Below are 27,028 nucleotides of genomic sequence, written 5' to 3' on the forward strand. Positions count from 1 at the left end.
CTTTTTGGTGGTTTGACCAGTTTCATCACATATGCCTGTGTACGTATATCTCTGAAGGCACGTGAAACTGGTCGTACTGCAATAGAGCTCAGTGAAGTCTGAAAGGTTTTTCTATTCCACGAGATGCAACTTCAAAAGGTGGAGCCTGATGCCATTGATTTGAAACTGATATTGTATTATATTAATCTCAATGAAATACGTATGTCATAAATTTGTCTTTAAGCTAGGATTTGAAACTTAATAAGGATGTTTCTTAAGGCTTAATACTTTGCTGAGCGAGAGAGGAAGGTCTGTATGTATGTATTATGTAAGTTTCACCAAATATTCCCCAGTTTCTTTTCTCACTGCGGAAGCTTTCTGATTATAGTGTGTAATGTAGTATTATAGATGTTCAAATCTTTTTTGATTTAGGATATTTTTGTCATGGTTGTCTATTTCTTTAAACTTGAACGCATATTGTGTTATTTTTTTGGGGAAAGTATCACTTTAACCAGGACTCACTTGAAAGAGTCTAAATAGAAATTTGCCAAATGATTGATGTACCCCACACAATTTGCCAACTTTGTCATAAAGAAGCGGACTTATTCTTTGTTGAGTGTGATTTTAAATTATTTTTCCTTTGGTTTTAGATCTCTCAGAGTTTGTGGTGAAAATCTTTGTGGGAGTCGAGTATGAGTGTCCCAGAGGTCATCGTTTCATGTGCTCTGGACCTGATAGGGTCCTCAAAACTACTAATCTTGGATTAGTCAAGGACAATGGCAATAGGGTGACTAGTGGCGATATGCCACTTCACTTCCCTTGCCCCTGTCGGTGAGTAAATATTGATTTTAAAAGAGTCATGAGTACCTCTTATTATGTGTACATTCTGAATATGCACCGAGGCGTACTTCATTTTATGATAGGTTCATCAAAATTGAATTGCTGAGTGAACTGCCACTTGATGAGTCATCAATTTTTGTTTATTCATTGGATAAAATTATCAATGAGTCCTAAAAAATGCTTTATTTTGATTTTGACAGTTGTACTTCATGATTTCTCAGAGCTTTGGTAACAGTTTGATAGCACTTATGGAATCAATTTTGCTGGAAATAAATGTATTTGCCGTCTTACATTTTCATGATATAACTTTGCATATGGCACATTGAGGACATGAAGGAAATAACGTGGAGGCGAGAAGAAGATGATTACACAAACTATGAACATGCTTAAATTTGAAATGTGGTCTGGGTTGCGCGATTATTTTTCATCGGCTTACGTTGCTTCGCCAAACAATAATGACATCTGAAGACTTATCAATTTGCTTTGATGGTGGGTGAGAAGATGTTGCCGCCATGTGCACGAAAAATGTATCATTGGATATGATGCCCTTAAGGGAAATTAAATCTCTCATCTGCTGTCTATTCATAGGCTCCCCAAGTGATGTAGTAACCGGGGGTGAATTGATGTGGGAATTTTGGTCATAGCCTTTCTATCAAAATGTGTAAGCACACACGAGTAGAACTCCTGGATAAAAGAACGTATGTGTAGCATGGAGCAGTTACACTAAAACATGAAGCAATGTGACAATCAATTGGTACGTCTACCCTCTGCCGTGGTGCTGGCATTCATTCGAAAATATCCTGCTGTTAATGTTGGATTTTAATGATTTGGCTTTGCTATTTACATGCTTAATTTACACCCAAACTTTTTAATACAATGATTTGACTGGTCCAAAAACTTAAGTGGTGCCCACAGCACAAAATGAATGCTGGCCGCTTGAGGTGTGTCGTTAAATAATTAGAGGGATTGGCTTGTTTCAATTTGTCATCATACCAAAATGAGTTCTATTGTTAAAGGGAATATCAATTAAGCCAAGTGTATTCAATGGTATCTGGCAAAGTATGATGGAACTCATTCATGATGTTTTCAAAGTAAAATGGAGGTGGAAGGTTCCACAGAGATTTTTATTTTCCTCAATCAGTTGCAACGCAAGATGGCAATGATGATGACACCTTGCATCAAAAGCGGTTGAGGGGAATGGAATGTATGTGGAAACTTGTCATTGCATTTTTTTAAATGAGCAAAGTATACGTGTGCTTTAAGCTACCATGGCAGACGATCCATGATTATTATTATCATTAGGTAATCTACCGGTTAAGGTAGGTTTTTGGATGGACATGGCTACTAAATAAAACATTTTCTGTCTCCTAACAGAACACAAAATCAAGCATCCTACTCTATATCATTCCCCTCTTCATCTCTGAGTACTTCCTTCCTCCCTTCATCCCATCCAACATCCCTATCCTGTTCCTTCCCTTTCCTCGTTTGCCTAAAATTTTCCCCTCAGTCACAGTCTTCAACATCCCACTGCCGATTGACACCCCCTTCATCCACTTTTCCTGCCTCCATAGGATTTCTCCCAACAATCCCCTCTCTTCGCCCACCATACCAAGTACTTCTGCATTTGCTTTCTTCTCGGTCCATTTCACCTTCTCCATTCTTCTCCACGCCCACATTTCAAAAGCCTCCAATCTACGTCTATCCTCCTGCTTCAATGACCACGTTTCCTCACCGTACATAGCTACGCTCCATATCAAAGTTTTTAGGAGTCTTTTCTTAACATCCTTACTCAAAGTCCCCGTCATCAACTCCCTCCTCCTCGTGGAAGCCTCTTTGCCTAGCGCAATTCTTCTCCTTACGTCCCTACTACTTTGACCGTGTTGGTCCAAAACACGGCCGAGATACGTAAACTGTTCTACCTGCTCTAGTTTTTGCCCTCCTATTTTAATGTTAAGTTTAGCCTTTTTCTTTCTAGAAAACCGCATAACCTTTGTTTTATTAATATTGATTCTCATCCCATACCTGTCGCACTGAATTTCCAATTCACTCAGCAATGCTTGCAACCCCTTGGCTGACTGACAAACTAAAGCTTGGTCATCAGCAAACCTAACTGATTTTACGAATTCCCCGCCCACTTGCATTCCTACCTCCAGTTCTTCCCATGCCTCTTTAATCATTTCCTCTGCATACAGGTTGAACAGCAACGGTGATAATGGGCAACCCTGCCTTACACCTCTTCCTAACACTGCCCATCCTGGCTCCCCGTTCCGCACTCGCACCTGAGCAGTCTGAGACATGTACACGTTGCAGATTAGCCTCCTTTCCCTCCAATCTATTCCTATTTTCTGCAATATACTCATTAGTTTGTCCCAATTCACTCGATCAAACGCTATTTCGAAATCCACGAAACAGGCAAATATGTACGTGTTGTATTTTACATTCCTCTCGATGAATAATCTCATTACTGCAATGGCATCACACGTACCTCCCCCCTTCCTAAACCCAAACTGATCATCCCCTAAGTAATCATTTGCCCTACTCTCAATCCTTTTGTTTATGAGCCTGAGAACAGCTTTAGCTGCGTGGGATATCAAACTTGTTGTCCTGTAGTCCTCACATGACGTGGCCTTTACCTTTTTCGGAATAGGAACTAAAACTGATCTAACAAAGTCTTCCGGCCAGATTCCTTCCTCATAGATACTACGGATCAGACCATATAGCCTCTTCCTCCCACATTTTCCTAAACATTTCAGTAGTTCTGTGGGAATGTTATCCACCCCCTCGGCCTTATTTAGTTTCATCTCCCTTAATGCCCTTTCTATCTCATTGTCTAGTATGCCTGGACCTAACCTATCATCCTCTACATCATGTTCCTTTTCTATGTCTAACTTTGTTGGGCAAAGTTCTTTACTATACAGTTCTTCTATATACTCCTTCCATCTCTCTTGGATCTTTCCTGCGTCAACTATTACCTTACCCGCCTTATCTCTAACTGTTAGCATAGCTCTTCCTTTCTTACTTCCCGATAACGATTTAACTTTGCTGTACAGCGCACCGATTTCACCCTTCCTCTGCAGACTTTCCATATCCTCGCACTGCGTCTTCCACCATGCTTCTTTTGCTTTATTTGTTGCCCGCCTCAATTTATTGTTTAATTCTTTGTACTTCATTTGGCCTATTTCTGTATTTACATTCTTCCATTTTCTCCGCCCGTCCATCTTTGTAATCATCTCATCCGTGATCCTTGGTTTCCTAGTCCTTTTAGCGTTAATGGTTCCAATAGTGTCTTTTGCGGCTTTCGATAACCCTTTCTTGATACTTTCCCATTTTTCTTCAATAGTACTTAGCTCTTTGTCATCCTCCATGATTTCCTCTACCGCATGTTGGTATTCCTTCCTTTTCAATCCATTTAATGCTTCTACATTACATTTTCTAACTCGCCGCCCCTGCCTTATCGTCTTCAAACGGACGCTACATTTCATAACAACTAAATTGTGGTCAGAGTCCGCATCCGCTCCCGGGAAGCTGTGCGAATTTATCACACTGTTCCTAAACCTGTGTCTAACCAGAATATAATCTAGCTGATATCTTTCTGAGTCACCTTGCATTTTCCATGCATGCATTTCGTGGTCTCTAAACCAAGTGTTGGTGATGACTAACCCCTGTCTCCTGCAGAACTCAACTGCTTTCTCCCCGTGGTCATTCCTTGGGCCTAAACCGTAGTCCTCCACCTCATCACCATCTCTTCCTTCGCCTACCGTCGTACTCCAATCCCCCATCACTATCAAATGTTTCCCTGCAGGAACACACGCGATCATGTCCTCTAACTGATCGTATATCTTATCGACCTCTTCTTCCTTATGGTTGCTCGGTGGCATGTATACCTGAATAATGACCAAGTTCGTCGGTTCTGCTTTTATCTCTACTAGTAATAATCTATCCGTCACCTGCTCTATGTTGACTACGCTTCTTCCTACCTCTTCATTTAATACTATGGCAACCCCTCGTTGGCTCTTGTCCCCACTGCTGTATATTATTCTATAATTATCACTCCAGTAATCCCCGTTATCCTTCTGTCTCACCTTGCATAGACTTAAAATATCTATATTTCCCCTTTCAATCTCTCGCCAATTTCCCTGTCCTCATCATTGTCCTAACATTCCATATTCCTATTCTAACTAATTTGGTCTTATTTTCCCGCATCTTCTGTCTTTCTGCTTCCGGTTTTCCCTTTCAACAGATCCAGGATTATGTCTTCTGATATTCAGCCCTATTGAATTTGGTCGCATCTGGTTGAGTTTCACTTTTTGAACAGTTCCACAGTAATTAAGGCACTTCTATTTCCTCCATACTTCTCTACAGCTTCCTGAACTTTACATATAGAACTAGTCTACTAGCTTAGGATAGGTGTTTGATGAACTGTTGCACTACACTGCTATACTCCTTAGCCCCAATCATCATGACAAAATGTCCCCAAATTTCCTACTTAATATTTAAATAACCTGATGTTTAGCTCTGCATACTTTCTACCTCCTTTAATTCCATCCAAAATACTTATTTTCCTCCCTTTACTTTGATATCCCAGATTTCTCTTATCGATCAATGTCTTCTGCATCCCACTGGCATTCTAGTATATGTGAATTCAAATTATATATGTCATTAATGAAACCATCATTAATATAATTGAAATAAACGTTGAAAGCATCCATTGACTTCATTATAATACTAAATAGTGAAAGTGTTTGACTTTTTGCAAGTTTAAATTCTATCAAATAAGAAGAAAAAATATTTGTCAGATTTGAATTTTTTTTATTTTTCCTGTCTTATTCGTTGTCAAATTGATTGAACTGTAATACCAACTTATATTTTGTTCAAATACCTTCAAAATTAATTGCATTGCTACATGAAAGAAATCACTAGGAAATAGTCATGAATTTTGGCAAACATTAAACCTGCTGACTAAGGGTTTTCTCAATGAGCTACAGCTGAGCTGGTGGAATGTTTTTGGATGACTTAAAACGGAATTGTTTTTATGTAATCTACCGGATGAGGTAGGTTTTGGGTGGACACAACTACCAAATAAATATTTTGTGACTCTTATCAAAACACTGAGTGCTCCCAAATTGAATCAAATTGGTGAAACTATGTCTAGGCTGAGAGATCATTGCTCTCAGGGTTTATTTTCTCCGTACTGGATTTCCCTCTTGTGCATGGTTTTATTAATGAATTTTTATAATAATATTGGTACTGACGTTAATTTTTTATGCACCTATGTTTAAAAATGAACTGATTTCACTTGCTTTTGCTCACGTTTTTTCCAGGTAATACTCTTTAGTCATTTTGATCTTTTTAGTAGTAGTGGTTTTAATGGAAAGCGACCGACAGCTGAGGTCATTTGCGCCATAGGGGATGGACAGGAAAGGGGTGAAGGGGGAGAAAAACCCGGCGTCGGCATTAGCCTGCTCTTAACAAAAGGCACCAAGGGGTCCACGGCTTAACGTCCCATCCGACGGACGGCGCACTCACTCAAAGTGCCCTCCACAAAGCACCTCAAGTAGGGATCGAGACACCACTGAAAAATATCTGTCGTAGCTAGGATTTGAACCTGGGGTCTCATGGTGGGAAGCCAGTACATTAGTCAATGCACCATCCGGAGCCCCCATTTTGATCTTTGCTGAATATTTTTGTTATATATATACGTTAATATAGCTTGAGTAGTTGCAGTGAATGTTTTGGTGGCTAATGATTTTTTTATTCGGGTGTCAGGAACGTAATTGAACTCTCATAATTAAAGGTTTCGATAGATCGACTGTTTTTTTAAATAATGGCAACTATGACATTAGGACTCAAACATCCAAGGTGTTTTGCATATCTTGTATGCCGTCCAGAGCCATCTCCTGCAAGAGTCTGCTTGCAGTTCACAATTCGCAATTACTGCTTTCCATGAAATAATTGTATAATTGCTCTTTTGCCTGTCACACCTTCTCAGGAATACCAAACCTCTAATGGCTCAGCTTATGCGGTTGCATGTTGTCACTCCAAAGGCCCCGGTTCACGTGACTCTGAATCCGAGAGTGCAACCTGCCCCTGGCACTCCCATATACATCACGGGATCTCAAGAGCCCCTTCGACTCTCTCAGTCCGCTTACTGGGTTCTTCGACTGCCGTATCCTTTCTCACTTGTTGTGTTGTGAATGGGTTTTATATGCTGAAATGTTTAAAACTACCGCAATTAATGGTTCCCTGTGGTGTGCATGTGAGGAAGTGGATCTTAATCACTCTCTTTGAGCTTGCTCTTATTTACAGAATGGACCTCGGTACTCATGAAGATGGATCAATTAAATGTTACACCCATGAGATGATGCCAGTAGATTTTAAAAGTGCCAATTTCTCTACCACTAAAACATTCGGGCTTCCACATGGATTTATAGCATGTACCGAACTCAGTATTATTTACCTTAGAGACAGTATTTAATTTTAGTTCTTGAATGAGGTGTAATCATTTCTCTTGATATAATTTTTGGAGAGATTTCAGTGGTCAATGATCAATTAAATGAACAGATCGTTAACCATTGTAATAACGCCAAAAATAATGTTCCCATTTTGCCAAAATCAGAGTTCCTATTTTACATTTCCCTTTTTTGTGATTTCCTTAATTGTTCAACCCAGGTTTGTGTATTTTGGAGAGCAGGGACCATATCTTCCACCAAAGGAGCCTCCGAGCTATGGGCGGTTGCTGGCAGGCGTCTATGGAATCACAGAAATGCCTATCATTTCTGAATGAAAATGGTGAAATGAAATTTTGAAGGCATATTAAATTGTGTATAATAAAAATTTTTATTGAATTCAAATTTGTAACATTTTATGACATCCTTCTCCTTGTAATCATGTTCAATTATAATAATTCAAGTAAAATTCAAATTCAGTGATCCAGGAACCTCAGCAAGAAAAATATATATATATAAGCCCAAGGGTCTGTAAAATTCACACATTAGCAGGGTAGCGGGGCCAGTTCCTTTCCCTGTACCGGCTATGGTTTCCCAGGAAGATCTATTACCCAAAAAATCACATAGCTTGGATGGAGCTGCAGGTGCCCAGAGTGCTTTGCCGGGAATCGAACCCGGGCCCCTCCAGTCTGCAGTCCAACTGCTCTACCCCCTGGACTACTGCAACACAATATATATATATATATATATATACACACACATATATATATATATATATATATTCATACATATATCCCTCCCCAGATTGTAACCTTGACATGGTGGAAGGGCTTGTGCGTTCCGATGACCCCTAGTGTTGTGTGCAACCTGTTAGTTGCTACCTGCTCTATGTTGACTACGCTTCTTCCTACCTCTTCATTTAATACTATGGCAACCCCTCGTTGGCTCTCGTCCCCACCGCTGTATATTATTCTATACTTATCACTCTAGTAATCCCCGCTATCTTTCCATCTCACCTCGCATAGACCTAAAATATCTATATTTCCCCTTTCCATCTCTCGCTTAACATTCTCCAATTTCCCTGTCCTCATCATTGTCCTAACATTCCATGTTCCTATTCTAACTAATTTGGTCTTCTTCTTCTGCGTCTTCTGTCCTGCTGCTGCTGGTTTTCCCTTGCAAGGATTTTGTGGGATGACGACCGCGGAAGCCTCTCCTCCCCCGCTGCCGGGCACGACACACGGCTGATTTGACCAAGCCCCGTAGTTGCCAGGACTCAAAATCTCTGTATAGTCCATCATTTAAATCTTTGGAATGATAATTGAGGTGGTTTCCCGTTGCCTTCCTCAATAGTGTTTTTAACGTGACACCATCACTTACTGGCCGCCCCACTGGGGTCAGATGCCATTGCAGCCGCCTCACTGAGGAACAGACGCTGCGTGGACTATTATATCCTGAATATTTCAAAAAAATAATTTCAGTAGTGTTATACAATATTTGGTCTTACAAATGATAGATCAACTTGTAAATATATAAAGCTAAGATATTTTTGTACTTATTTATACCTAACTTATTGTAGAAGAGAATAAAGGTGAATTAGCTTTCTATGGTACAGTTTGAAAGCATATAAAAACACGGAAGCAAGTCAGAAATTGTTCAGTTTTATTATGACCCATTGCATTTTGATCATTTCATTCCTAAATGGTTCAAGTCTTAAGATTTATCCATTGCATTAGGAAATGCAGTTTGACTTTTAAGGTTGATTCAGTCCACGCGTTAGTAAAAATTTGAAATTACATAAGTCAATGCCTCTTATTTTCAGTGACAATTTTTCAAAACTAAATCTTGATTTGAAAATTATTTAAGTATATGTAGAATGAAACTTAGCTATCATGGTTCCCCATGTCCCCTTCATATTGCATAACAATTTGTGATGTAAATTCCTCTGCAAACTATATCTCAAGTAAAATGTGCATTTGACTCCATTAAGGGATTATTAACTAATATTTAATGACTATGGATTCATAAAAGTAAAAACAAAAGAAATTCCATGCATGCCTTAACATATTCGCATGTGATTATTCTTGCATACAATCATCAGTGATTACTTGTTTGTACTCACAATTGTATTGGATTTTTGGAAATTTTTCACCAGTATTCGTACCTATTTATCTTGGGGCCGCACTGGACCTTTTATGAACCACATGTTGTCATGAATTGCACTCCCACTAGTAAATCCAAAGTGATACTTAAAATATAAATTAAATAATAATAGAGACAAAAACTTGCAATGTTCCACTTAATGAAGTTTTATTTTCGACTATTTTTGATGTACTACATCATTTTCAAGTTCTATACTTGAAAATGATGTAGTAATCCGAAACTGCATGAATAATAAATCTTTATTTGGTGAAACATTGCAAGATATTTTGTATCTGCTATTGTAATACTTATGCATTAATGGTATGGATTTGGATGGAGTTAAGGGATGAGGAGGAGAAGGTGGGTAGAGAAAATTGTGATGAAATGAAAAACTTCTGAGAGGAAAATGTATGTTTACATTTTTTAACTCTTTTATAGTTCCCTAGGAAAATTCCTATAAATAGTTGAGTTATTACTTATTTTGTGGGAGGTAAATATGGGTTGAACCGACGACCATAAAAAGTGCTAGCGCTACAGTAAGGAATTTCTACCGGGAATAGTTTTACTTTTCTGTCTTCTTTAGACTTTGTTGCATCAAATTAGAATAAAACGTTATCATGTCAGGAGACGAGGAAATTCGACCGCCTACCGAGAATATTGCTACCGAGGCGTCATAAATCATTTTTAATTTTTGTCTTTCATTTTTTGTCTTTCTGACTTCTAGGGGAAATACCTTCGTAATTAGTGCTAGTTGCTCAAGAAGTGTACATGTATGTAAGATCGGTGCTATTAGTGATAACTGCTTAGCGAGTCGTAATTCGGACGAGGCTATTAATTGCGTGCTGGATTTCCGTGAAATATTGCGTTTGGAGCTCTCTGCACCTTTTGAGTCAACCCATAATCGAGGTGCACCTGATGAGAGGGTTTTTGAAGGTATTCAAGTGAACATATCACAGCCGTAGATTGGTGTGCGCATCAAGGCCCTTCCCCCCTGGCCTGGCGAACAGTTTGCGGTCATTTTCAAACCCTTGTCGAACCGTCACTATTAATTGTTCTAATCTTACTGACGTTGGCAGTCTTATTTTTACCTTTCACCCTTCCGAGGTCACGAATATCAAATGCATTTGAGAAAGGTCATGCCTGAATTTCTACAATATTTTTCCGAGTTTAAAACACAATTGAATAAAAGGAAGTGTTTGTCCAAACTGGAATTTTATTTGTCAAGTATGTAGTTTTCTCTTCACCGCCATCATGTCCGTCAGAATCCTCACGTTTAGCCAAAAAATATTTTTCGTTGAGTTCATGTCTGGGGATTGTCTTTGAATAGTTCTTTTCATTTCAATAAACTCTGCCGCGTAACCATGGTCTTTTACCAACAAGTGACCTCCCGCGATGTCACGAGGCGGCCCACATGCTTGTGGGCCAGCTATTTTCCGTGAACAGACGCTGGATTGCGGGCGGCTGATTCATTGATATGTTCCTCCACTTAAAGTTTTACGGGGTTCTTCCCTCAGCCATCGCCCCTCCCCGCCCCTTTAAATTCCCTTTCCTCCACTTCCCGCCCCACAACCTGGGAAGAAATCGATATTCGCCGTATCGCGGCAAGTGAGGCTTTCGTATCTCCTCGACTACTACCGTAGTCCGGCGAACAACTCCTCGAGTGGGTATATACGTATATGTATAGAAGCATTAGTGTTTTCAAGGCGGAAAAATATGGGATACGGCAAAGAAGTGAAGACAGTGGTATTTGAACTACGAGTACGTGCATGGACAGGATAATTTGTTATAATCTCACGCCTCTGATGGAAAATTATGCATACTTTTCCCGATTCTGTGAAAGATTTCCTGACAATTATTAAACGCAGATGAGTGGCGTAAGCATTTTACGCTCTTTCGGGTGAGTTTTTGATACTGACTTAATCCCTAGCTCCCGTCTTTGGATGCGAAAATCCTCCATGGCTTTTTTTTATCAGGTAAGCTTATGAATTTTCGCGTCAACTTATTAATTGTTTTTATAATTAGTTTCGTGCTACTGGTATGCAAGTAAGTTTTTGTAGAAAGAAACATCTCTGTTATTTGAAGAAATAATAATATTAATATTGGTCTTGAAAAGAAAAACTCTTGCACACTTGCGATGAGTTAAGAGATAAGTAATTTTGGAGAATAAGTGCTTTGATTTAGCGTCCCAAGGAAATTCACTCCTCAATTGGATTTTGCCTTCGCAACTTATGCTCTCACATCCTTACAAGTTTATACTTATTCTAATTCTCCTACGAATATGTTGATTGGAATGCAGAAAATGATGTGCGATCATTGGACTGGTGCCTCTGGTCCAGTAAATTGTTCGTGGAATGGGAATAGTATTGAGGTAAACGTACATCATATTAAAGCACGATGACTGAAAGCTTCTGGGTACTTTGTCTTACCGAAGTAAATATTTCACAAGCACTAACATTTCAACGCGTATTTCATTCATCTCGACGAAAAATAAAATCATTCTACGTGCATAAATTGCTTGATAGTGCAAACATTTGGACATACTTCTAAGAAGTACCTGTAAAGTATGGAAAAATTGCGAAAAACTAATCCTTGAAATGGCATCTTTCTTTACTGGCAGCAGGCATTAAACTCCGTCATCACCACACTGATTCATTATCCGACTACTTATCCCATACTCTTGTCCTTGTGTATTAAAAAGGCAATGATTTGTTCCTTCTTTAACAATCAGGAAGATACCTGACTCAGGAATTCATAATAATGATTTAAACTGTCAGCGCGATCACTTTAATTGTTTTATTGTTAAGTATGCATTAATTATTTGTATCTCACCATCCTTTAACTATCGCCTGATTCATAAAAAAATTTCAAACTTCGACTGATTGTTGCGGTGGTTCTTTCTTATGGGGTCTCTGGTCAAACGCAGCGGAGGGGCGTACGTAACTAGTATTTTAACCTGCCGTGTCATCGAAATAATACGTAGCTAAAAAAACGACGTATTTATTTGCAGCTATGCCTTTTTGGAGATAATTGATTGACAATAAATTCAGCGGAAAGCTTCCATTAACAGAAGATAAGGCTTTAACTTGGTGCGGACTTTAAACCTCAGTCAGCCCTTTCCAGAGGATGCTCAACTCGTTATTCATATGTTAGGCTTGTTCTAATTATCATTATAGTTGAATTACTTATTTCCCATCAGTGCAATTATTCTGATTCAATTTTACCCAGGTACCCTTTGAATTTAATTGTAACGTTCAAACGAAATATTTTAGATTCTTTGGTAACTAGATACTTTTATCACTTGGAAGTTTCGCATAGGCGGCCAGAGTGGAAAAGGAAGAGACAGGTGGTCGTGAGATGAACTCTTGCCCAATGTTTTACTCTGCTTTTTGTCACGAATGCAGACGAATTGGGGGCGCCGAAATGAAGAAACCTGTGCTTAATTGTGGTCAGAGAAATACCTATGAGTCATTGAAGATATGGGGTTAGGTTATTTTTACTTCGATTGACCCACCTCTGTTTAAGGGTTGTAGGTTATGTATTGTCGTAATTGCTGATTCAGACACATATTTCAAAATGTTTTCAGCTTCCGTGATGGCCGCTAACTGCATGACCTATAGCCGCTATATAAGTATTGGTATTTTTTTAAAACTTTTGTGAAAGCATTCAGTAGTTAAAACCTTGATATTCCTCTATTAAAAAACTAACAATAAAGAAAGTGAAAAAATACGGTAAACCATGAATTTTGTTGAAATTTATTTTACCCAAGTATGTAGTTTCCCACTCGTTTGTACAGGGAAACGTTACAGATATTCAAGAGCGTTAACTACCTCCCAGCTTTTGAAAATATTCAAGCTCACCAGGGGCAGTTGAGAAAGAGCACACTATTATTGTTACTATGTTATTCGTATAATTTTTACAATTTTCACCCTACTTCTCCCCCATCTATTATTCCATTGAGGAATCTGTTTCCTTCATCTTATGTATTTAAAGAGCAGCTTGAGCGCCGGCAGGCCTCGCTCACCTCCGACTGTGTTGTTTAAAAGTCGCTCCCGTCGCACCTGCCCCTCACCCTCCTCCAACGGCGGCCGTCCGTCCACCTGCCTTCACCGGGCCTTACCATATGCTCGTCATTGGGAAGCTGCGGCTCGGGAAATTTCTACCTGGCTCCCAGGAGTGAGGTTGCACAAGAAATGTAACAAGCTCCCATTTTTGGTTTGCAACAATCTGAGAGAAGTTTGCCCCCGAAATATTTTTTAAGAAGAATATCGAATTCATCTCATGATAAAAATGTATGGAACATGAATCAATTATGTAATATTCTACATCACAAGGGTGTGTTGCCGAAAGAAAATCTTGCATTATGTCAGAATTGGAAAGTTTTCAATGAAATCTTCCTTCAATTTCCAATGTCATAATGAGCGTATATTGATTTGATGAGCGCCAGTGCCTTTATGACAGAGCTAGGGCGATTATTCTTCTTCCCTCAGTAATTTCATGTTATAAAATTCGAAAACTGTCATTGAATTATTGTAATACAACTACGATACAGCCGACTGATATTTACAATATCCCTGGATAGTTGAAGCTTGGTCCGCGAGATGGATTTACGAAACCCTTCCTAGCTTTCTGGAGCCCTCTCTTACTATAGTCTCGCGCTAAAGCTCAGTATCTTCCGTGGAGATAAAGTCATTTGCTGGCCAGCGATCCTCACACCCCACCCACTTACATTTCCTGAAGCACCAACTCTCGATCGGTTCAGTTTGTGTAGTGACTTGCTCGGTGCGGATTGCTACGCTCGTTCGAGCGTCTACCGTGTTGAGTGGGAGTTTATTTACCTGTGTTGTCGTGTGCGAATCATTCAACTAGGGATACGGTGCGGATATAGGTAGGTATATTCCAGTGGAGAGCATTGTGGATACGAAGAGGATCTTTTTTAATCCGAAGCTCCATAATTTCGCCATTCGTAGGAGTCTGGATACCCTATCGAGTTTATCCCGGCGGGACGCCATGGACCGTCTCCGCAGGAATCCTAAGTGCAGCAGCGTCCCATTGCGGCTGCTGGCGCTATTAGTCTTCGTGTCTTTTAGTGCCGTCGAAGGTAAGTTTAAAAAAATGAGAATTAATTATATGTACGCTAATTATATATCGAAATGCCCAAGACAGGCGAAAACTATTGCAGCCTGCTTCTGCTCCAGCGCTCAAGCAGACCCTTCGTAAAGAGTGTTTACATAAATTTTCATATGCCCTGAGCCCTGAATGGAGAAATTAAACTAGGGTAATATGTTTTTCCCATCTTCTCTCTCTTCCCCTCAGCTAATAAGCTTAGGCGTTGAGTGTAAGCAGGCCACGAAGAGTCCCATGCATGTATCTTTCCACTTGGGGTCCTGATCAGAATTCTGCTCGCATCTACTTCCAAAATATTCCCTGCCTCCCATCATCGTACATCCTGTCTCGCTGATGCATCGGTAATGATCAGACGCTTGAAGTGCTTGCCGTTAGGATGTGTGGGACTCACGTTTTGGGTTAGTATCTGCTGTAATATATTCGCGCATATGTGCCCCGAGTTAAATAGGCTGTTTTAAAAATTAGTGGGAATTTAGCTCGGAATTTTGAATTGCTAAAAGTATCCTAAGTTTTTAGTGTAGGAATAAAGTGTTTTACGGATAGGTGAAGGTTAGGACAACCCATCGTCAGTCAGGTCACTGGACACTTTATTAATTGTACTCATTAATAATCTTGTACATGCAAAAGAGATGCGATCCTTCAACTTCAGTAATATATATTTGACCCACTGATTGTGTAATTGTGTGTTTTAATAAAATAATCGATTTAAAACGTGGGGTAACGGAATAGAGGTTTACTTAGAGCACATGGAAGATGATGTGCTCCTTAAACCAAAGAAATAATAAATTGACCCGCAGAGTGTATGTTTAAAGATTACAAATCAGTAGTTCCGTAATTTAATTTTTCTAATTACGTAGATTGCATCGAAAGAGAATCTTGTTAATTTACACGTGATTTCCATCATGGGTTATACCGACCGCAATTTTTTCCCGTAGGGCTAGCTCCTGGTTTTCCTAAGAATAATTAATAGGTTTAAGTTGTTGTCACTTTAATATGAAAGATAGCGTGATGCCTATCCTTCAAATGAATAGTTGAATCAGTCAAATCTTTATGCAGTAATTAGCTTCAATTCTCGATTGTTCCCTGGCAGTTGCATGTTGTATCTTCTTGAAATTGGATGATACTAATTTTTAATAGCTTCAATAACATCGTTTCTCGAGAGAGTGTGGCTCCTATTCATTGGAAATTTCTGATTTCTACAATATCAGAGATTTGAGATTCTCATTTATTGAACCATGTGTAGAAATTGGCGCAGCTATTTTTTAGTCTTTTGGAATACTTCCCCATTATCAAATTGAACGGTGTAATATCACCTTGATGTGGCCTCTTCGTTTAGGAAATTTTTGTGCAACTTTTAGAAATGGATGACGAATCAAATTTTAAACCGTTCTCTCTCTTCCTTCTCTTTTTTTGGGTGAACATTACCTCTTGGGCTTTTCCATATCACATCCTCTTTGCCCTATCTCTTGTCACTATAATTAGAACTAGCCACTCTAGTTTCGAGTTAAAATATAATGAACTAATTATTTATGGGATGAAATAATAAGGGAGTAGTGACCAGTAGTTGGTTGCCGTGGCTGCCTAGTTTAAAAAACCATTCAGCTACTTACCCAAGGGCTCTGGGTTCAAATCTTGTTGATATCGTTTTACCGCGAGAATTTTTGGGTCCCAGAACTTTCGGGCAAAACACATGCGACCCAGGGAAGGGATTGCCCCCCTCCCTCCCCTTTTACTTTGAGCTTGTCATTTCCTGCGCTTGTAAGGCTTAGTAGGTGATGAGCTCGACCTTCCGTATTATTTTATAGAAATGATACTTAATCGCATGTGCGCACACCCCAAGTAACGCTCCCCCTACTGTTCACGCATGACTTAGGGGTGCGAGACATTGTCGACAATCAGTTTCGAACAATGTGCATTTCATTCAAGGAATTGCATTTTTTGGAAAGCTAATGAAAGTCGCTGATATTTATTTGGGCGAGTGGTAATTTGTTTTCGCATGCTTTGATATATTGCTACTTTATTTCTCATTTGTTGGAAATTCGTTTATTTTACGCGTGGTAATGAAATACTGTGGCCATTCGGCGTACTTAAATAAAAGTGATCTGCCTGGTGTCTGACTCACATTTGTTTAATCCTGCTAAATTTGCTTAATATTGTGGCATTTGGCCTTGTTCGTATGTTATCAACGTTGACCCTGCATGACTTTTGACCGTAGTCATGTCGCTCGTTTGTGATTAGACTTAAAGCATGAATTGGAACCATCGCAAATTATTTTATCTTTAAATATCGTGCGTCTCATATCTCGTGCGATCATTTCATTCCGGCTTCGTGTAGCTGGAAGTTCATATCTTTGACGCATTGTTCTTAAGAACCCATTGAGTGAGAGAAAATGATTGTTTTAGTGTTCCCAAGAGTCTCCTGAAGAGTACAAGATATGAAGTGACCGAAAGACCGACTTAAGAATTCCTTGGTGTTCAAAGTAGCCACGTTTTGATGCGAACGATGACGAAATTATGGGGAACTTGGATTTGAAGATAAAGCCAATGGGGGGGATCTTATTCCCCAAGATTTAATTTTCTTACCGCTGCCCTGACATCTGTTCATATTCAGGATCATGGTCCATTGGATTACACCATCCCTCCGTTACACCGCCAGGCGCCGAATCCTAAATTTTCGGATATGATTCATAAAATAATCCAAGTTTCATGCCCTTCTCCTGTCCATAATCCATTTTATTAGCATGCGGCCTTTCATATACTTAATTTTCCTATCTCCATCATGCTTTGCCAGTTCGTGTTACTTATATATAGCTCCACTGAGCGTTGTAGGGATTCGATCACTCAACATACTGCACTGCATTTCTCATGGTATGGCATTCATTTGATGCTTCTAAACCTTAAATCTTTCATCACATGCATTTAAACTGGATGAATGTTAGCCACCATTAGTACTTTGGCATATTGGGGTAGTAGTAGTAGTTTTGAGGGGAGGCGACCGACAGCTAAGGTCATTTGCGCCATAGGGGATGGACAGGAAAGGATGAAGGGTGGAGAGAAACCCGGCGTCGGCATTAGCCTACTCTTTACGAAAGGCGCCAAGGGGTCCGCAGTTTAACGTCCCATCCGACGGACGCTACACTATTGTATATTGGGTTAGCTCGCATGATTTTGGAGGGTTTTCCGATGGTGCAGCCGTTGTATGTACCGAAGTGTAATAGTAATGGTTGCATGTCCTTTATGTAAATTGATTCATTTGAGTAATATCAATATTGTCTCTCACTTCTCTCTCAGAACTATGGGCTACTGTGTAACACTTCTCCCTGAGAATGTACGTATGTTCAAAAGTTAAAAAACAATGAAATAGTATGTGTCGTTTCTTTTGTTCATTGTTGGCGTCACGAATTTGTGGTGCAAAATTCGCTGTTTTTACACATTTTACATTCGCCCTCAATCTGCGTTGTAATGGTCACTACTCAAGTTTGCGGCGAGTGATTGAAATATCATTGTAGTACTAGCGTGATGTATTAATTCAGATGTTGAAGGCTCACGGCGTAGTGATCTAGAAATCCGATTTCCATTCACTCATTTTTGGCACACATTTTTGGTGAATGTATCTACTGTGGTAAGTAAAGCGTGATACAGAAAAAAAGATTCGTTTGTAGTGTAGTTGATCCCGTATAGAGATTCATCATATGTGAATATATTCACTTATATGTTATATTCGTTCAGTTGACAAGGAGGATAGTTCCGGCATAAGTTTCGGTTGCCTAGAATCAGTTACCATGTTTGCCGTGCCAATATTGTAAACAAAATTTGCCCTATTCCATTTCTCTGTCAAACGAGCCTGTGCTTACCCCAAACAAACTCAAAGCAGGTCAGAGCGAGATATCAGGTTAGCATGCGTGCGGTAGAGGTTGATTTTATGCTTTTCTGTTTTTCACTTCTCATTACGGAGATCCTTTCTTCTTCCTTTTCTGATGGACCCTTCCCAATAGCGGGAAAGACATCATCTGCCCAGGTCTTCCATGTTACGGTTCATCCCTACTTCCGCAACTTAATTTTCCTCGTGTCAAACGCAGACCCCCGGTGAACTCATACTGGGGAGAGGACACCTCAGGAGAGAGCTGGAGGAGGAAGCGCACTAATATGATTATGATGTTCCATTCGTGCTTCATTAGGAACGTCTTCTGTCCATTCTGCTCAGTAGGGAAATGCTGCGGCTGCAACGGTGGTGTTGTATGTAATTGAGTTGCGAATCATTGGGTTGGACGCAGTGTTGCTGTTTGTGAGGCATGCCCCTATACCCTCACTGCGTGATGGAGCCATCAGGAAGGACCTTAATCGGGGCTCTTCAATTTTCAGTCCGTTCTCGGGAGCGTCTTAATAATCTGCCATCTCTGTTGCTATGTTTCAAATGACTGCCACCCAAACCCCTCATGCTAAATTTTCTATTTGAACTTGCGGGAAATAAAAACTTAGTTATTCCACATATGTTTTTATTGAACACGACCTTGGTTTCGACTTACAGGGTCATCATCAGTCGACCTGATGATGACTCTGCAAGTCATGAAACACAGGTCGGCCATAATGTGGAATAACCTAGTATTTATTTTCCGAAATGAATCGCTTCCACAAAGTGACATCTGAAACCATTCTATTCGCTGACCCCGGTGGCGGTGGGGTAACGTCCTTGTCTGCTATTCCAAGGGTCGCGGGTTCGATTCGCGCCTGGGTGAGTTTTCCTCCACCTAGGGCTTGGGTGTTCGTGCTTGTGACCATTGTTATCGTTGTTAATAGTTCGATGTAAAGGCCAAAATGTGCTGTTTTCGGACTTATACTGAATAAATAAATAAATATTCTATTTGACTGATGAAATATTTTTATTAGAAGATGACAGTATAGATGTTCAAATATCTTTTGTTAACCATTAGCGTATTTTTATATTTTCATCCAATATTCTTTAAAGTCTTGACGCTTGCTCAAAGTTTCCACAAATATCTCCTAAATAAATGAAAATCGTCCCACGAAACTTGTATCTGATATAAATCACAGCAATCTTTTCAATACCAAAGATTTTACGGGAAGAATTAGTCATAGATATTTGCCACGTCCAATCCGAATTCCAGTCTTTGAGGATGAGGTAATTTAAGGAGGGTTACCGCGATTCGTTTCTCTAATTATTTATTGTATCCCTGCTACATGCATCTTCTGTAAATACACTGGCTGCGGGCGGGAATCCGTCGAGGTGTAAACAGGAAGGAGGCCAGGCCTAAGAGAAAATGATGCGAGGTTTCGCGTCTTTTCGTGTCTCATATTTGATTTCCGTTGTCCTCCCTCCCACGAATGCAAGCATTCTGCGTACTCAGTTGGCGGGAAAAGGAAATGCGGGGACTGCTAGGGATTTAGAGAGAGAGAGAGAGAGAGCGTCGTTTTCCATTTTTAGCTCGGGAGCGTGATCGCGTGGAATCCGGTAAAGCGCGCGTATCCAGCGGCGAAGTGAGGGAGGCAAGCCGAGTTCAGAGGGTAAGGCATCAAATTGTCAGGCACGGTGAAAGCAAACTTGCTCTTGGGAACTCAAACTTAATCTTGGCCTCGGAAGGAAGCATAGCTAGTCCGCTGTTTGAGACCACAAATTTGTATTTACTCGTGGGAGTTTGATTGATTTATCGATCGTTTTGGTGAGGCGTTTTATTGCATGTGTGCTTTTGATGGGGCGTTCGGTCACATTTGAATTCAGAATGAGTTAGCCTAGCTAGATCTGTAAAACGTTGTTATGATAAACTTAGTTGCGTATCCAAAATATTAGAGCAGCTAGGCTGGGAATCAATCTCGGAGCGAAGGTTAAATTACAGATTGCAGCCCTTGCATAAATTGGAAGGAGGTCTCTTTAGCAGTGATGATGTTGGCAATATATTGTAACCTCCATCGTACTAGGGTAGGAGAGATCATGTCAATAAAGTTCGAGAGATTTAAGATGTCATTTGTCCCACGAACGATAAGGGATCAGAATAACATTCTCCGACCGCGGTGGGGGTGAAAATATTCGGGTCAAAATTAGTCTGGTGTGTACCCCCTGCCACACACCCTAGCAATGGCTTTCAGGGTACTAATATATCTACAATGATAATTTTGGCCTTAGGTACATTCAATTTCCTGGCTAGAAAATATCTTTTGTGTGAGTTTCTCGTGCTGGGTCGGTAGTTGTTATTTAGCTCTTTCTTTTTCGCACTGTATGTAAGAACCTTCGTTGCTCCTTATTCCTATCTGGAAACGGATTAAACGGGACCTCATGACGACGATGCCCAGCATCGAACCCACGGTCGTGTGAAGTAATAAATCTTTATGTGGACGTGCAAAGTCTCTTTTTCTACCCTTATCTTATCGGTTTTATTGGGGATAACGTTATTCGCCTAAGTACGTGAAAAATTTACCTTAGCTCATCTGAACTTGTCTGCTTCATGTTTAATTAAACACTGTCTTTAGTCTAAAGAATGGAGAATCGCATTTCAAGTAAATGCGACCGCGCCCTTCTTCATCGAGCACATAAGTTTCGGCAGTTGTTCTTTGCTCAAATTAATCGACTTCTTAAATTACTCATACGTGTTTATTGTTCCGCGTTTTTTAAAAATGCACTTTTTTAAAAATGTTTATTTTTTATCTTTAAGTTTATCCAGTGCCCCCCTTTCATAAGACGCTAAGCATGGCGAGAGGCTGTTAGAATTGAAATTTGCTTGTTAATAATATCTCAATACAATTTTGGTGAGGCCTAATACCATCCCATGCTGGGGATGTGGTTATGTCATTAAGTACTTAGTAAGAAGGATGGGTTTGTATTTACTTGCCCGACTGGAAATACCAAGTCGTTTATCTAATTGACTCTTAATTTTTTAATGACATTAACGAATATTATCAGTAAGAAGGCCTTTGAATAGTATCGAGAGTCAAATGAACTGGGTCTTCAGATTGGGAATGCTGAAGGCGATTTTCGATTAAATTCTGGCGTACTTTGTACGTGGCTAAAATAATGCTTTTGAATACGAATGGGGAGGGGTGATTTTATGGTTCCCGAGATAATTAAGTGCGGAACAATCGAGTGCCGCATGTTTTCCAGCAAGGCACCAATCGACGCTTGGCATCAAGTAAGTGACCGAGGAGGATCACCAGTCTGGTGTTAGAAGGGGTTATAAAAGCAGAAAAAAAGTGAACGTAAATAGAAATGGAATGTTTCCGCATTTATGAGAACCACCTCAAAAAGACGTTGAGACAGTGAATGAGACATGACCTCCGCTGCATGGACAAAGACGCGGTTTTAAATGTACCGCGATTGTGAAAGGGAGTCAAGTCATTTGTTTACTGGATCACGAATTAGGTCATCAATGAATAGTGTGTTCATTAATGACATTGTTCTCGATAGATGTGGGTTTGCGCTCGCAAGCAGACTGCTATGATTTTTATCCAGTTATTATATGCGGCCTATCAGCACGGAAAAAGAAGTGCCGAAGTCTACTTTTATCAAATGCATTTTTGTGTAGCTTAACACATAATTTTTTGACATTAGGTCAGTATAGATTTAAATAATATTTCCAATTGAGAAACTCTCCTGTATACGTGAAATAATTAAGGTGAGTATCTTTGTCCTGTGATAGTAATTATTAAGGCATCGAGATGCTGTTTTATATTTCCAGAACGACAATATTCTCGGCTGGATTTCCTTTTTATTCGGGACGCTTGATTTAGATAACGTCCAGAAATAGCGGAATTTTACATTTCCTAAGCCTTGAAAAAATAATTAAGTCGGCTCTGCGTTATTTTTTGCATTTTACCGTAGGAACTTAATTTTACGAGTTTTGAATCCTCGAGGGACAAATGGATAGCCGTTGAAAGAACCTCGAAAGTTCGACAAACGGAAATTTGAGATGGATTTCTCAGTATGAATCCGTAGGCGTATCTGCAAAGACAAGAATTTTTGTGAACACTCGCCATAGCATATAACCAGCATTCGTTTTGAAACTCTCGTGTTCTGTCATTTTAATTCGTTTCCCATTCCCTTCTCTACTTCCGGCTCGCTTCCGCGTAATACAAATAACCTGAACTCTGTAACGTCTGAGCGAAGAGGTCTTTACAGAATTAACTAATTGTCATGAGTTGGCTTTCGTCGCGTTTGGAACCATTTGGGACTCAAGTTGAATCTGTGGAAGTATGCACTTAAGAATCTGTGTCAAGAAGTTTGCGCTCAGCGTGACGCTGGTTGCTGACTAAGCCGTGGTAGTTATTTAACATTTCATGGTTCCGATAGCTATCATAAAAAAGTCGAGGCTTCTGGGTGCGTACGAGGGCGGTCCGATAAGAACCCGGCTTGACCTAGAGATGGCGGTAGTTGTTTGAAAAATATCATTGTATTAGGAAGTACGCAGTTTATTAAGAATATGTTTCAAGTTTGAAGACGCTACGTTGTTTAGTATTTGTTCGTCGACCATCATTGGTGAACGTTTTCAGTGAATTTGTGAAAATGGAGAATATTGGTCATCGTTATGTGATGCAATACTTTTATTTGAAAAACTTCAGCCCAACCAATATGAAATTGCACAGCAACAAAGGAAAATTTTTGCGCTGTGTCATAACCATGGATGAAAGAAACATGGGTCCATTGCTTCGCACCCGAGACAAAAGAACATTCTAAACAATAGATTCAAAGGGGAGAACCGGCTCCAAAGAAGGCGAAGACGGTTTCATCTGCAGGCAAGGTCAAGGCGTCGGGTTTTTTGGGGATGCGTGTGGGATAATTTTCATTGACGATCTTGAAAAAGGAAAAACTATCAATGGCGAGTATTAAGCGAACTTATTGTAATGTTCGAGCAAAGAAATCAAGCAAAAGCGGCCACATTTGCCTAAGAAGAAAGTGTTGTTTCATCAAGACATCTCTTATTGCAATGTCCAAAATTCATGAATTAAAGCTTGAATAGCTATCTCATGCACTCTATTCGCCAGACTTAGCCCCCTCGGATTGTTTTCTGGTCGCAAAAATGGCTCGGCGGTCCAGCCGTGAAGAATTGATGTCTAATTTGAGGAGCAAGACAGTTCTTATTATAAGAAGGGTATCGAACTTATTGAACATCGCTGGGAAAAGTGTATAGAGCTGAAAGGAGATTATGTTGAAAAATGAATACACTTTTTTCCAAAATTGTTTGTTGGGTCGGGTACTTCTGGGACCACCCTCGTGATTCCATCATTCCATGGTCGGTGCGGTGTTTTAACTCTTGCGTCATGCCTACTCAAGTGAGGGTTACCGGTTCTAATTCCTGGCAATATTTTTCATTGGCACAGCGGGTTGATTGCAAACTCGCCGACGTCTATTGATGATCTATGAAATCTGGCCTTTGATTAAATACCGAAAATGTACAGCAATAAACTTCTATCAGAAAGGCGAGCAAACGAAAATACGTCTCTTCAACACGCGTGACGTTTCCAGAGAGCGTTGCAGAGCATGTGGCTTTCCGACGGCTGTGCAAAATTCATTTCCGAGTTATAAAAGACGACTGCAGTTATAAAAGAAATGGCGTCCATTTCGTATTTCGATTATGTCACGCGTCGATTATGTTTTCATGTCGCCAGTATCGTCCACGTCGTCAAGGTGGCGATAATTACCAAGCTTTGACATATCGCCCACTTGAAATTTTACACCTCGACCTGCTGAATATGAGAAAAATGTCACCCGTAATGTCGCAGCCCTCTCTCGCCCTGTCGCCGTTGGTTTGGACGTCTATTAAGTTAGAGCACATTCCGAGGGAGACCGGGTTTGCAGCCTCTCTTCGGATGCGTCGAAATGCATCGCTGAAAAAGGGATATGTAAATGGTCTTCGTGGGAATAGCCTCTGTATCTGGCCATCTTCACTATTTATTTTCTATTTGATGGTTTCAGCCTCTACTTTGTGAAAATTCATGATAACTGAATAAATAAACTTAGTATTTTTCAGCACAAAAAGCTTATTATAATACTTCCGGTTTCAGCGCACAGGTGACATCATCAGGTGTCGATGATGTCCCCCATGTGTTTATTTATTCAGTATTCCTTTCTTCTGCTTAAATTTTGACTGTCCCGGCTCAGTAGCGAGAATATAGTAACTAGGCTTGCATTTTAAAATTCATACCCGTTTCCAAAGGGATGAGTCCATTCAGGAAAATAAATACTTGGTTATTCCACATATATAATTATGTCACCCTGTTGTAAGATCTGATATTTTGATGTATTTTTCTTCCAGCGAGTGGCTTCTTATTGCTATGGAATATACCATCTTCAGTCTCATTTTCTTTTCGGGGATAATAATTGGAATTTCGTGGAACCACTATTCGGTCCCTGATTTTTGTGTGATTGTATTTATGGAGGTTTCATGGTTTGTTCACAACCCGACCTATCCTACCTTACTATTTACCAAAAATTTGGATTTGCGTATTTTTGACTACGTGCGTTTTCCTATTTCTGAGACCGGCAAAATTATTTTCCTCGTGGTTCTTGACTTCAGTTCTGTATCGCCACATTAAATGATTGCAAGTGCGGGATTTCAGCGCTGCTTTTTCATCTCTCTCTTCTAACTTCATCGCTCAGATCGGCACAGTACGCACGGAGGAGTTTGCAAACGAAGCGTCACTTGTCTTCTGCCGCCTGTGGGATGTGTTAATTGTGTTGCTCTGTACTGCGGCAGTGAAGTGTGTTTATTGCACCCGGGAGGCCGATAATTTAGATCCTCGTACACACTTCCCCTTGCCACCGCAGGGAAGGAAATTATTCGCTGCCCATGTTTGGCCAGCTGACCGGAAGTCGAATGAAGACGTCGTAGGGACCAGATCCCGTTTCTAGTCCTCAAGATTTCATCCCTCTCTTGGTGGCGGTCATTGGTTAGTCGAGGTGTGTCTAACCGGAAATATTATTATGTGCAACCCATCCTTCCTTCCTCTGGGTTTAACTGTGGTGTTATGCAATCATTCAGATTAAGTGCGGTCATTATTTGGTGAAACAGCCCAACACAGATTGCTGTATATACGGCTGGAATACTGGCTCGTCCTAATGTATATTTAGTGCGGATGAATATTCCTCGGGATGAGTGAGTTCCGGTCATTTAAAGGCCGTGCACCTTGTTGGTCAGTTTCCGACCGTGGGATTCTTATCGAAGCGTGTGGTGTTTCATTCTCCACCCCCTCGGAGTTTGCCGTCTCTCTCTCACGCTTCGTACCCCCCCCCCCTCTTCTTCCGTCCATGCTTTCTGCTCGTCCGTCTCCCATGCGTTGAAATAGAGTGAAATGCTCCGAGAGCGTTCCATTTGACTAATTCGCCGGCGCTCATTGTCGGATAAGCTACGAGAGGGCCATTATTTTTCTCGGCGCGTCCTGGGAGAGGGAGCGCGCGTCAGTAGATTCGGCTCTCGTGGTTCTCGTGGGACCTCTTCCCGACGTCCCCGCTGAGGTCACCAAGGGTGTGTGCTCCGCACCTGTTCATCCTTCCATTGTATTACGAAGAAGGTGCGTCATCGGCCCTCTTGTGTGACACTCGGAACAGAGAAAGGGCTGGCGTGCCCTTTGGTGAACAAATGAGGTTGGTGCGGGCGAAGATCTTGGCTAGACAACGTCGTAAGTGGGGTACCGCATAGAAATGATTATTTAAATCTAGCGGTAAATGTGTAAAGTCGGCGTTTCATCCGTGATTTTATTGCCTTACATGCAGTTAGGAAAATTAGTTGGCGTTGGAATGACATTTTATTTATAAGTGTATAATATGCAATGGGGATTACTTCAAAGGGGGTAAAATTAGACGAATAAACTTAGTTCTTTCCTAATAACTCCAATTCCCGTTATTTATTGAACACCTCGTACAAATCGCCACGCATTAAGGAAGGGAACCACATGGGTCAAACAAAGGTTTGGGTATCCAACAATATTCTGGCATACCGATGGCTGCGCTGTTTGCTTTAGCGAATTTTCAGTTGTTTTTTTAATTTCTAAAGACCTATAATGGTGCTTTCATGTAGTTTCCGTTATCCTAGAGTGTATTTTATGGTTTATGATCAATGGCGGTTGCCGAGTTCTCGGCTCTCATGGTGGGACTTTTTGAATAGCGAAAATCTAAAATATGTCTCGGCAATATTAGTATAATCTTGTCGCGAGCTATCTGCGCATGGCTTACCTCAGTGAAATGTCATGTTAAATTTTGATGAAGTGAGCAACTCAACTTTTGAAGAAGATATTTTGTAGCGCGTGTCGTATTGCTCAATAAACACTGTGAAGTACAATATTGTGTTGTACTAAGTTCATCAAGTTTTCTCGTGCATCATGTTGGAATCGGAGAGGCATCATTTTAATCAGTGGCCATGAGACGCTTTATAGCGTTTAGGCGTTCGTTTTTGGCCGTAGATGGCGTTTTATTTAGTCAGGATTAAATTTTGTTTGGACGAATAAGACATAGGCGCAGTAAATTATTTTGTTTCTGAATAAATTTCCAAGCAAGCA

General features: G+C 40.3%; 2 protein-coding genes across 2 annotated transcripts in view; both read left to right on the plus strand.

Annotated features, from left to right (window-relative positions):
• LOC139700374 (nonsense-mediated mRNA decay factor SMG8) overlaps positions 1-7,635 on the plus strand; it is a 29,349-nt gene extending 21,714 nt beyond the window's left edge. Inside the window, exons 17-19 of the mRNA XM_071599014.1 lie at positions 630-810; positions 6,809-6,985; positions 7,489-7,635. Coding sequence (XP_071455115.1) covers positions 630-810; positions 6,809-6,985; positions 7,489-7,603 — 473 coding nt within the window. The 3' untranslated portion in view covers positions 7,604-7,635. The remainder of the gene's footprint in view (positions 1-629; positions 811-6,808; positions 6,986-7,488) is intronic.
• Positions 7,636-14,183: 6,548 nt separating this feature from the next.
• Positions 14,184-27,028, plus strand: part of Dscam1 (Down syndrome cell adhesion molecule 1) — a 333,929-nt gene continuing 321,084 nt past the window's right edge. The window contains exons 1-2 of the mRNA XM_071598922.1: positions 14,184-14,292; positions 14,375-14,505. Coding sequence (XP_071455023.1) covers positions 14,415-14,505 — 91 coding nt within the window. The 5' untranslated portion in view covers positions 14,184-14,292; positions 14,375-14,414. The remainder of the gene's footprint in view (positions 14,293-14,374; positions 14,506-27,028) is intronic.

This window comes from Hetaerina americana, unplaced genomic scaffold (genome assembly GCF_022747635.1).
Source record: "Hetaerina americana unplaced genomic scaffold, ioHetAmer1.1.p SCAF_10, whole genome shotgun sequence".
Taxonomy (NCBI): Eukaryota; Metazoa; Arthropoda; class Insecta; order Odonata; family Calopterygidae; genus Hetaerina; species Hetaerina americana.